The sequence below is a fragment of the Oppia nitens genome, unplaced genomic scaffold (assembly GCF_028296485.1).
Source record: "Oppia nitens isolate AA-2021 unplaced genomic scaffold, nextdenovo-longstitch-racon4-pilon3 scaffold10_pilon_pilon_pilon, whole genome shotgun sequence".
NCBI lineage: Eukaryota > Metazoa > Arthropoda > Arachnida > Sarcoptiformes > Oppiidae > Oppia > Oppia nitens.
The window spans coordinates 23,528-36,095 of record NW_026533189.1 but is presented as its reverse complement, the minus strand read 5'-3'; the positions used below and the strand labels follow the sequence as shown (position 1 = coordinate 36,095).

Sequence of the window (12,568 nt, the reverse complement as noted above, 5' to 3'; positions counted from 1 at the left end):
TATCAAATCTTTATTGAATTTATTATTTAATCAAATTTTTATTGAATTTTATTGTATAACTTTAATAATATTTGTATAACTTTATTGAATTTATTATTTATTCAATTTTTTATTGATTTTTTGTATAACTTGATTACTCATATCAATGTACTACTTTTTATTAAATTTATTATTTAATTGAAATTACCATATCATATTTTTTTATATTTTATAATTAATTATTTTACTTTAGTTAAATATTGTATTATTTTTATTATAATTACAATTCAAAAATCATTCTAGTATCAAAATCATTATTAAAAATACATTGAAATCATGTATCATATGAATAAATAACGTCAAATAAAAAAAATCGACTTTAAAGTCGAATATCTCGAATACTAAATGACTTATTGATATTTTGTTTTCAGATATATTATTAGTATTAAAAAATACATTGAAATCATGTATCATATGCATAAATAACGTCAATTAAAAATTTCGACTTTAAAGTCGAATATCTCGAATTGCGGAGATCGGACAGCTATGTGAGTGGTATTGGGGGACTCAGGGAGGTCTGGGCTACCATCACTATTCGGGATTTTTTTTACCGGATTGGTTATCAGAAACCTAACTACTGTATTATTAAATAATTATTAGATTTATATAAAGTATAACACATTTGTTAATAATGCCACTTAAACTACAATTAATCAGATATGAAACAGTTTAATAAATTTATAATATTAGGAGTTTTTAATATAATATACACAACAAAATAATAATGAGATATACAGTATTAAATACTGCATAATATGATAAAATATGTGATATTTTCATTACAACAAACAACAATAATTATTATACAAAAATAAGTTGTATTAATATGTGTCAACACTAGTTAATAGAGAAAGTGTAGTAAATATAATTCAAACACATTTTGTAACACCGATTGTGATCTCATTTGATGAGCAATACATACATTGATTGCATTCAACACTTAATGAATACAAACTCACAATGAATTGAGTGATAATTTTTAGATAATTTAGAGTCGATTTGCTTATTGTCGATGTGTTTGGCAATTGGTTTCATAAACACATATAAGTGATGACCAATACATCAATCAAACACTGATTCAATTGTGAGTATTGTTTTAAAACTATTCAATCAATTAATATATTATTTCAATAAGTTTTCTTATATTAATTTATATACAATTAAAAGTGTCACTCATTTTATCGTAAATGTCTTCAAAATGTTACTAACATTTTATTTTCATATCATTTACTAAACAAATAAAAGTGTTGTTTATTATTACTAACCATTTATGGCATATCTTTAATAAAAATATATAGGAATATATCATACAGTATATGATATTATGATATATATTAATATATTGTTAATATCTTTAACTTAAACTTGTTTTATTAACTCTTTTTAAAATTTAAACTTAATATTATCGATATATTATATTTAAAGTGATTTATAATAAATATATCAATTTTGTCTATTAATAAATTAGTATATTTGATGTTTATAAAATAAATTGACCAAGAGTTATTTATTAAATATAGAATATTAATAATAATAAGTTTAATAATGATGATTGATTGACTATTTTATTTTTAAAAAATATATTAATTTAATATAACTGACGTTTATATAAAATTAGTAAATTTATATGTAGTTTACAATATATTTATCACTAAATGATAAACTTTGATGTACTATAAAATAGTTGAAATTAGTTTAACCAAATAATGGGATGTTTAATATTTACAGTCATTTATATAAATATATCGATRMTTTTATTATTAATATGACATTTTGTACAAAATATGTGTTTACACACAAAACTAGTATAAACTAATTCTCTGTATAAATCGTGATGTTTATTATAAATTAAATTAAAACTAATAGTGGGTATAAATATATAAATAAATATATATGATATACATATGTATACTATTTTAGTGATATAATAGAGAAATGAAGCACAAGTATGAAATGTTGGTAACGGGTGGTCAACAGTCAACTATATGCCAACCAATGAGTTCAAGAATATCCCGTAATTTTCTGCTAACACTTGCTATGGGAATGACATTTGGCTTCAGTTTCGCCTATTTATTACTAAGTGTTGTCAACTACCAGAAGGCTGGCTTCAATGGCCACACATTGTTCATACCATCACCTTTACATGACGACCACTCACATGTGGACAGCGATCCACACGATCACCACAATCTAGACCGAGCTATCGGACCATCCGATACTGTTTCACTGCACAGTCATGACGAAGAGTTTCATAAGGGTTGGTTCACTATTATATTTATTTAATTCATTTTAAATCTAATTGTTTATTACTTTAATTAATTAGACATTTAATTAATTAGACATTTAATTAATTACGATAATAAAAATTATTATTATTTAGGATATGTTTTTAATTAAATTCATAAATTACCGGTAATTATTTATATGATTATGAATGATAATTATATACTCAATCGATGATTAGAGTAAATTTTAATTAACAATTATATGATTAATGTTAAGAACTAAATTAATACATAATAAGAATAGTATTATTATTTGTCATAAATAAATATAATTTTATTTAATTTTAACATTATTACAGTACTATTTATTAATGACTACAAATATTTTTATTGAATCTATAAATATTTGATATTCAAAGTACTGACTAAACAATAGATATATTGAGTTATATTGAGATATATTAGTTTAGTTGTTATTAGTTAAATGCTGTTGTAATCTAATGTATTGTATTTGTTTTATTTGGATCAATGAATCATCAGCTTCTGGACAAAAATGTGTTGTCATTTTAATTACAATATAAAAATAAAATGTTGTAAATATAATGTTAATTAATGATAAGTTGTTATATCAATTTCTTAAATTTAGTAATACTATTTTGTAACAATAATACAATTTTATAATTTTAAAATTACAAGATTATTAAATATCTTATAATTGAATTCTATATAAATTGATTAAATAGATATTACAGAAGTTTGTGGTTTTAAAAGTTTTATAATTAAAGTAAAGATATATTTCATACTATTCTATATTATTAAGTGGTAATTATAATATGAAATATATTATATAAATATTATATTAATATATTATTTAATAATATACTGTATATATAACTGTAAATATACGTATAATGTTTTTGTTTAACTTTATTTTATTTGAATGTTATAAATACAGTATTATGTTTAACTATACCGGTATGCTTATATTTTTATTAAGGATATTTTTATTAGATATATTATTAGGATTCAATAATTTAAACTAATAGAGTGTACGATATAATAGAATATTTAGGTAATAGACATACAGTTTATATTTGTATTATATTAGACTTTATTAGATTTGTAATGTTTATGTCACTTATATTTATGGATTTAATTGTTAAAAATTGTATAATACTATGGAATAAATTGAAGACATGATGACTAAGTTATTTATTTTTTTTATTAATKAATGTTTCTATTAATATCATTCTTGAGATTTATATTTACCACTAAATTATTATTGACCCAAAAGAAAAATACTATACAAACAATAAAATTACAAAATTATATTAAATAATATATTTTGCCTTATAATGTATTAAATGATATTTCAAGAATCGTCAAAATAAAGTGACTATAAATAATATTTTACACTTAATGTACTGTAATTTTATAATGCATTAGTTATGTTTAGCAGTTAATTTGTTTGACCAGTTGTACTGACAGCTTATTTAAATGGGTATAAAGATATAAATATTTATTAAATATTTAGATAATTAAACATGCATTTGACAATTACTTAGTATTACATTATCTATATATGAGAGTTATATAAGTTATCTTTAATATATAAATATATCATTAAATTAAATAATTTATATAATATTATATACATTATAGACGATGATTTGGTAGCAAAAGAGTTGGCCAAAAAAGTGCGTATTTTATGCTGGATAATGACTAACCCAACAAATCATGAGAAAAAGGCCAAACATGTAAAGGCCACTTGGGGTCAAAGGTGTAATGTTTTACTATTTATGAGCTCTCAATATGACGAAAGCCTTCCGACAGTCAAACTTGATGTTACTGAAGGTAGAGACCAATTGTGGGCCAAAACTAGGGCTTCATTTAACTATTCATATCATAACTATGTTGAAGAAGCCGATTGGTTCCTCAAAGCAGATGATGACACATATGTTGTGGTCGAGAATCTAAGATATTTCCTTTCATCGCATAACTCGTCAAATGCTATTTATTTTGGCTGTAAATTCAAGCCTTATGTTAAACAGGGTTTGTTTTAAGCCATTTGCAAAATTTATGTTATTTAAAGTTTTGCATTTATTGCTTCTTCAGGGTATATGTCAGGAGGTGCTGGATATGTGTTAAGCCGTGAAGCTCTCAAACGTTTTGTTGAGAAAGGTATGAGTCCGGGACACCCAAAGAAATGTAAAGAGAGTAAGGAAGGCGGTGCTGAAGATGTCGATATGGGACAGTGTTTGGAGTCATTAGATGTAACCGCCGGCGACTCGAGAGATAGCTTAGGCAGAGGTCGCTTCTTCCCATTTGTTCCCGAACATCATGTTATTCCCGGACACGTCGATAAAAGTTTTTGGTATTGGCAGTACATCTACTATCCATCTCAAGAGGTAACAACAAATCAATATATACATCGAATAATTGACAATATCTTAAAATTATAGGGAATGGGTTGTTGTAGTGATACTGCCATATCATTTCATTACGTTAACCCAAATATGATGTACGTATTGGAGTACTTGTTATATCATTTGCGTCCGTATGGTATAAATACCAAAATTACAGTCGATTCCAGTGCTCAAAACAATGACATCTCTGACCAACTCATCAATAGTGAGATTTCTAAGAAAAACAAACGATCGCTAAAAAGCGTATCAAATAGTCTATCATTACATCAATTTAAGAATAGTATTATTCCTCGAGATTTATGGCATTGATTTTCATATTAGAGAAACAATATTTCTGCCAAAAATCACAACTATAGTTATATATATGAAAATGTGATAACTTTTGGATTATATTATTTGATGATATTTTAGAAAAATGTGTAATATATATATATATATATATAATTTATATTAAGTATCAATCATTCCTTTTGTGCCATTATTTTGCTCCGAAACCCATTGTATTTAAATAGCAATTCATTTCTAGTCAGTATTATTTTAAGTCAATTTATTTTTAAAAATTAGTGATTTTTATTAATATTATCTTTTTGTTATATTAAAAATTCTGGTTTATATAACTATAAAAATCAAAATAAAATTTATATATTTCATAAGAAACCTATTTTGTTTTTTACTTAACAATTACTGGAATAAAATAAAAACAAGACAAGTAATGTACCGGTACTTGTAATAAACTTTTTAATACAACATAAAGTAAATAAAAATACATTTTATTTAAAAAATAAACTTTATTTTAATATTAGTTAATAATATATTACAAAATTGTAACAAATCATAAACATCTGATCCAAAACTTACTTTTGAAGGAAATTTGTGTCAATAGTTAGTGTTTTAATCCGATTATGAGATGAATGCTATTATTTGCAACAAATGTTATTTCAAATAATTTAATATCAAATTATACCTTACCATACATTTGATATACACATTATATAATGAATTATATTATTTAAAATTTCAACTTACCTTTGGGTTCTAATTAAAACATAGAATTAATAATAATTTAAAACTAATATACAATTAGACCCCCTTTTTGAATGAAACCCCTTATCAATAGTTTAAAATCAAATGAAATGCCAAAACAAATATATTGATAATCAACAGAAGTCGCGCTTTTTTTGTCAAATCTTTAAATTCAATATTTTCATTATACAGTATTTCAATTCATTTCTCAACGTTTGGTTCAAATGTATGTCTAATTTTCAATAATTCATTCATTTAAATCTTGAGCCAAACTTTGTTTTCAATTACCGGTTTAACTGAAAGATAGCAATACTTTTGTTTGCGTTCAGCCAATTGTTTCAACTCTCTGGTAATGAATACAATCCGTTCTTATAATTTCATTAATATTAACGATCAAACATTTTCTTATAAATTCTTATAATTTCTTAATTTTCATTTCTTATTTCAATTCTCTTCAATACTTTTCTTAATATTTTCAGTTTTCTTCTAAAACTTCTAACGTATGGCAACTCCTTTCAGAAATAATAAAATCATACAATTATTTACAAATCAATCATTAATTTGTTGTGAAATTTGGTTTTTAAACATTAATTTTACTAAATGTTGTTTTCTTAAAATTCATAGTCATATAATATAGAGGTGGTTATGATTTATAAAACAATAGTTATTGTGAAATAATTATAATATTAAGGGTTACAATATAATAATAATGAATACAATTGGATATTACATTAAACAATGACTTAAATAAAGCAGTTATTGAATATCAACTAAATAATTATAATTATGGTTATGTAACAAATGGTTGTCTAAAAATAATTACCGTAAAGATTACATCATTTCAAATAGTGTGACAAAAAATTTCTTGAAATCACATAATTATTACTCAAAACAAATTGTCTCATAATATTCGGTAGGTTTTTGGTTTATTCTCTCAATAATAGTGAGAATACTTACGGGGAGAATGTGATCGGGAACGAGAGTATCGATTTCGTCGGGAATAATAAGGAGAAGCAGATCTGTCAGATCGTTCATATCTATCGTATCCCCCGCCGCCGCCTCCTCCTCCACCACCACCATATCCACGACCTCCGCGGTGAAAATCTCCTCCTCCACCGCCTCCACCACCACCTCTATAACGGGGAGCACTAGAAATAATATAAATATTTATTTATAATATTTAAAAACATAATAATATTATTGAATGTCAAGTCATACTAAGTGGGTTTTCCCATATAAATGCCAGGAGTGGGCGTATGAGCTCTTTGGGTAATAGAGAAGTCCACTCGTATTTTTCGTCCGTCAATTTCAATGCCATTACATCTATCTTTGGCCTAATTAATGACAATATAGATGTAAATTAATCTAAAATAACTATAAATAACAACAAATCAGTACCACTGCCGCATCATTTTTGTCTTCATAATAGACAAACGCAAAGCCTCGAGAGCGACCACTTTGTGCGTCATAAACAATCTGTACGTCTTCTATGGGTCCATACTTTGTGAAGACTTCTTTTAGATCCCTTTCTTGAGTATATATACTCAAACCAAATATGCCGAGACAGGTACCAGTTGGCGGGTTCTCACGATTGCCAACATGTCTGCGTCGTGAAGACATTGGTGAACGGGAGTGATCTCTGTGATCACGTTTGTCTTTCGAGTCGTGATAACTACCTTCGCGACGAGATTTACGATCGTAATCGGATGAACGTCGGTCGCGGCCACTGTTTGACCATTTGTTATAATTGAAATAATTTAGACAAAATTGTWAACATTTAATAAATTACTTACGATCGTCGAGATCGCGGACTTTTTGAACGAGATCTCGAGTGATCTCTTCTGTGACGACTATAACGGTGTGAATGGGATCTACTTCTTGAACGCGACTTTTTTCGCGGCGATCGCGATCTGGCTGTTGGTCTCGGAGACCGCGAGCGACTGCGTGACTGTCGCGGCGATTCCGAAGCACGCGGTGATTGGCTTCGATTAGATTCATGCGACCGATGGGATCCGTTCTCTTGGCGTTCAACTGATTCCTAACAAATCAATACAAACACAGAATTATTAAAGAATTACTAATATTTGTGGTAAAAATTAATTATACAAACCTCGCGGTCACTCATTTTGGCGACAATTGTTAATCAAATGACAAAAGACAAACAAAAACTGACGACAAGTATTGACAGACAACACAATTGGTCACAAAGTGATCGACAATACAAATGAATGTGTGTTTTGACAATCAATTCACACAAAGAAAGTGATATTCAGTGCAAAACACAAAACACTATTCATTTTCAATACATTTTCTATGCATTCATTCAATACATTCATTCAATGTGTGACTTATGGCTAACGGATGTGGAAATCACACACACATTGACAGTCATTCACATATAACGTGACATTTATTGCAATAATTATTATTATAATTGTATTTTAATTGATTTAAATACAATTTAATTGTTTTCATTTGGTTTCAATTAATTACTATTTAATTAATTTCTAAACATTTAGTATTAAAAAATTTATTAAATAAATATAATTTACTAAATCTATTGATAGTTTTAATACTTTGCAGTAAACAAAATTGTGCAATTAGTTTACAACTTTAAWATAAATCTTTATTTAATGTTAATCTAATCACAAATTAAAATAATAAATAACAATAATTATAAATAGATGTCAAAATCACTTCATTAAAAAAATATTATTATATTATAAAAAATAAATAAAAGGCAATAAAAGTGTTTTACAAAATGACTAAAATATAATACAAAATTTTAAACAATTAATTTAATTATTATAATATTATAATCGATTTTTAATATAATTATCATTTTGTTTGGTCACAAGTTTGGGTGTTTGCCACTCAAAGTTATTATTCATTTGCCATTTCTGTGAATCACTTTGACTGCACTTCATTATCATCGGTAATATCCCATCTTTTTCTGTCTTAAAATCTAAACAAAGTCCAGAACTTCTGTGAATAATATGTTTAGTGCTGTCATTATAGTCCCAAATCTGATTCTTTGCCATTCCGTGACAGTCAAGCAATTTGACAGCAGTTTTACGGTGCGATCCATACAAACAATTATCATCGGACATGATTTGCTTGCGTTTAGTGTAAGCAAACACCTGATTACCACCCAATCCATGGCACTGAGTCATCGCAAGATTCTCACCACTTTTACGGCCATAAGTGTCCAAACAGTGATTGTTATCCAAGTTCTTGATGTCACCCAATGAATGATAGTCTAAAGGCATCGAACTTTCCGGATATATATTCTCTAAATACCATCGAAAACCTATAATTCATTTAAAAATTATTAATTTTAAAATTCAAATGTATTTTTTTGAATTACTTTTGCATTTTAATTCTCTTCTCAATTGTTTTCGAGGTTCAGTGTCTCCCATATCAGCCCTCTTTGCCGCCGGATTTATGGCATAATAAAACTCTTTCCATTCGTCGAGCCAGACATCGGCCAGTCGTGCGTTATTGTGATTAACTATTTTACTCGTACCGCCCGGAAAGGTATACGGAGTTGACTTTCTAAACACGTGTCCGACATGACTGCACGTTACTATCTCAAGAGTTCCGCCACACATCCAGATTCTGAAACTCAGCTCCAGGTTCTCTCCGCCCCAGATATCCATCCCTTCATCATATTTACCTAACTTTTCAAAGTATTGTCTGTCCATAGAGAACAGTCCGCCGGCCATCGTCGGTGTCCTCACAGGTAATGTTCTGTCATTTTTTCTTCGATCGAGTTCTCGTTGAGGAACTCTATACCTGTTTAACCATTTATTACATTTTATTCATTATAGTATTATTAATAAATTATATACAATTACTACAAACCATCTAAAATTAAGTTTCCAATTAAATCCACCCCAAGTCATGTCTGATGCGGGAATATATTGAAATGTTTCGTCACTTATAACATCAATTATAGGACAAACCACTCGAGTTCTAAGATTTAAAAAATATCTATAATTATAAATCAATTCAAATATTTGATTCCACAATTATTTTTACTATATATAAATTTTATAAATTTAGTATATTATTATTGAAATAACAATTATTTCAGTAAATGATATTAATATATATATATACAGTATATTTAAACTTATATATAATTTATAAACATATATATTTTTAATATTCAAATCTTGAAGAGGTTATTGATTTCTTATATAATTTTGTTATTATTAATATATTTTAATTTGATTAGAATTTATTTTAAAGTAAATAATTATATTGAAAATATGTTAGTAGAGTAATATAAAGAAATATTATTATACATTTCCAATATCTGTGAGTAATATTAATCTTAATATAGTAGTAAAACTCTAATAAAGTATACTGTAATTTAAATGCCTATTCAATAAATATTAATTAAAAGTCGATTAACATTAAGCAAACTATTGTTGTGTTTGATTATTAATAACTTTATCAAAATTGTTTTTTAAAGTAATATAATTAAAGTTATAGAAATAAAAATTTTAATAATGATTACCTGTTTTCAGCAATTCTGGAGAGAAGTGGTTGAAGCCATCCTTTAGTACACTCGCAGTGCGCGTCTAAAAAGGTTAATACATCTCCTTTTGCTTCTTTAGCTCCTAAAAGTCTGGCCCGTATTAGACCCGACCGGTTGCCGGTTCGCATCACTTTCACGAGAACAGGGAGTTTGGAAATATAATTTTCTAACTCTTTTCCAAGAAATGCTTCAATTATATAAAAAATACAATAATAAAGTAATGTATGACTTATGTAATGAATTGTTATAATTTTATTGATAAATATGATTACTTCTTTCACTTTCATCGTCTACTAATATAATCTCTTTAATCAAATTATTTGGTGACGTTTGGATTATACTATGAACTAATGACAATAATTGATTAGTTAGTTAATTTGTTTATTAATTTAACTAAACTACCTGTCCGCAATAATGTACTCCAGGCCTCATTATGAAATACTATAATTATTGATGTCGTGCCAATATTTTTCGGATATTGTTTTCTTTTGCAACTGTTTTAAAAACTTTATTATTTAACAATTTATTGATAACATTATGAAATTATTCAAATATACCTTTCCATACGATAGTCAGGTAAAGATCTATTGACAGATATCCTATCGCTGGCCAATAGATTGAAGTGATTTATATTAAATAATATTTTCATTTTGTTTGCTTCAAATTCTTGCACATAAACGGGTAAACCATTTTCACCCATTTTAGGTATCGGAGAATAATTGTTTTGATTTAATATCTCTATAAATGAATGCAATTAAAAAAAATTAATTTAATTAATTAACAAAAAATTTTATAAATGACATTTTGACACCAATTACATTATTTTGATATAAATACAGTATAATAATCGTGAAATTTATATTTACTATAATCATAAGTTATTATATGATAGCTATCTATTTGATAAAAATCTAAATTACTAGACAATACATTCCAATTTTAATAATATTGTTATCAAATTGTTTATATTATAATCTATAATATACCGGTAGTCTATATACAGGTAAATATTACAATGTATTGTATAATTTGTTTCGACATTCATTCAAAATAATAGTCAATAGAAATCTTTTGTCAAAAAATTTTAGATAATATTGTATAATAGTATATAATATTTTTAAAAATTATTTCTATTATTCTGTCATTTTATATAAAAGGTATTATACTATTGTAAAAAATTTTAATTAAAAGTCATCTGAACTTTAATTAATATTTTAAATCTTTAAACAACAATTTTTTAATTAAAAATCATAAAACAATTTACCATCTGTTAGGTTGGGCGCCGCATCCCATGGATATCCATCGCCCATATATTGGCCAATAATAACACGAATACCTCTTTTATTGGTATATTGTTTGGGGTATTTTTGGTCACTAAATACTGGTAAGGTATCATTTACCCCTTTATATATAAATTATAAATAATGTTATAAAAATAGTTTTAAATATACAAATATTTAAATGATATTAACTAACAATTAGAAATATTCATAATCAACAAACAGATGCCAAATACGAGCCAAACTATAGATGTCAATAGCATTACCCGAAATGTATGCCATTTTATCGTCGGTCGCATAAACCGTGCCATTAATACTAACTGATTAGTAATCAGTTTCGGCACTTCCAATCACTTCCAATCACTTCCAATCACTTCCAATACTTTCATAATTGTTGAACAGGTATTCAACAAATGAATCATTTTTTTACAAACAGAGACTCAATCATTGACTCCAAAAATGGGTTCTCCTTTCACCTGATATTTAAATTTAAACTCACTTTCAATACTGTTATTCAATACCATTAAAACCGGTTTTTGATTTTTTTTGTAACTCGTATGGGATAATCATCAAAAACTTTTGATATTTTTATGATAAGATCATTGATACCTAACATATTCAGTGATTGTCAGTTTCATCAGATGATTATACTTTGTTCAAACATTTTGATAATATTTTTATTTTTCAAAAGGTTTATCAGTTTGACAATATAGTAATATTTATTTTTTTTAAATTATCAAACAATAGATAATATTTTTATTTGATTTATTAGTTGATATGTTATACAGCATATAATTTAGTTATTTTCATTCTTTAAAAAAAAGTAATATAACTTTTTAATAATTTTCGTGGATTTTTACTAACTTTTATAACAACTATTTTTAAAAATAAATATTTTATAACTATTAACCACTAATTTCGGATATTTCCAATAATTATTAATAAATTGTATAGAATTTAATATTAGAAAAATACTAAAATAATACTAAATTTGATACAAACAAAAGTTTTATCGTATTTTAAGTGTTT

The 12,568-nt window shown here is 26.0% G+C and overlaps 3 protein-coding genes across 5 annotated transcripts; 1 reads left to right on the top strand and 2 right to left on the bottom strand.

The window, feature by feature from the left end:
- Window positions 1-852: 852 nt before the first annotated feature.
- On the top strand, window positions 853-5,099 carry LOC128955873 (glycoprotein-N-acetylgalactosamine 3-beta-galactosyltransferase 1-like). 3 transcript variants are annotated; one of them, XM_054301735.1, is made up of 6 exons: window positions 853-1,123; window positions 1,960-2,296; window positions 3,927-4,118; window positions 4,185-4,316; window positions 4,380-4,672; window positions 4,727-5,098. In XM_054301735.1, exons 2-6 carry the CDS (start codon window positions 1,975-1,977, stop codon window positions 4,997-4,999), a joined length of 1,212 nt encoding a protein of 403 aa, XP_054157710.1. In that variant the 5' UTR covers window positions 853-1,123; window positions 1,960-1,974; the 3' UTR covers window positions 5,000-5,098. The 3 variants fall into 3 exon arrangements, with proteins under 3 accessions (XP_054157710.1, XP_054157638.1, XP_054157563.1); XM_054301663.1 differs by having other exon boundaries at window positions 1,971-2,296; window positions 3,927-4,316; window positions 4,727-5,099; XM_054301588.1 differs by having other exon boundaries at window positions 3,927-4,316.
- A 1,244-nt stretch (window positions 5,100-6,343) lies between these two features.
- Window positions 6,344-8,090, bottom strand: LOC128956122 (transformer-2 protein homolog alpha-like). Its single transcript, XM_054301839.1, has 5 exons — window positions 7,824-8,090; window positions 7,507-7,751; window positions 7,112-7,439; window positions 6,932-7,047; window positions 6,344-6,861 (listed from the first exon to the last, which is right to left on the bottom strand). Exons 1-5 carry the CDS (start codon window positions 7,836-7,838, stop codon window positions 6,648-6,650), a joined length of 918 nt encoding a protein of 305 aa, XP_054157814.1. The 5' UTR covers window positions 7,839-8,090; the 3' UTR covers window positions 6,344-6,647.
- A 249-nt stretch (window positions 8,091-8,339) lies between these two features.
- On the bottom strand, window positions 8,340-12,010 carry LOC128961702 (polypeptide N-acetylgalactosaminyltransferase 13-like). The gene is made up of 11 exons (XM_054307997.1): window positions 11,736-12,010; window positions 11,517-11,661; window positions 11,246-11,252; window positions 10,817-10,995; window positions 10,662-10,753; window positions 10,532-10,606; window positions 10,239-10,446; window positions 9,578-9,688; window positions 9,081-9,508; window positions 8,569-9,023; window positions 8,340-8,354 (listed from the first exon to the last, which is right to left on the bottom strand). The coding sequence occupies exons 1-11, from the start codon at window positions 11,848-11,850 to the stop codon at window positions 8,340-8,342; spliced, it is 1,830 nt and encodes a 609-aa protein (XP_054163972.1). The 5' UTR covers window positions 11,851-12,010.
- Window positions 12,011-12,568: the final 558 nt, after the last annotated feature.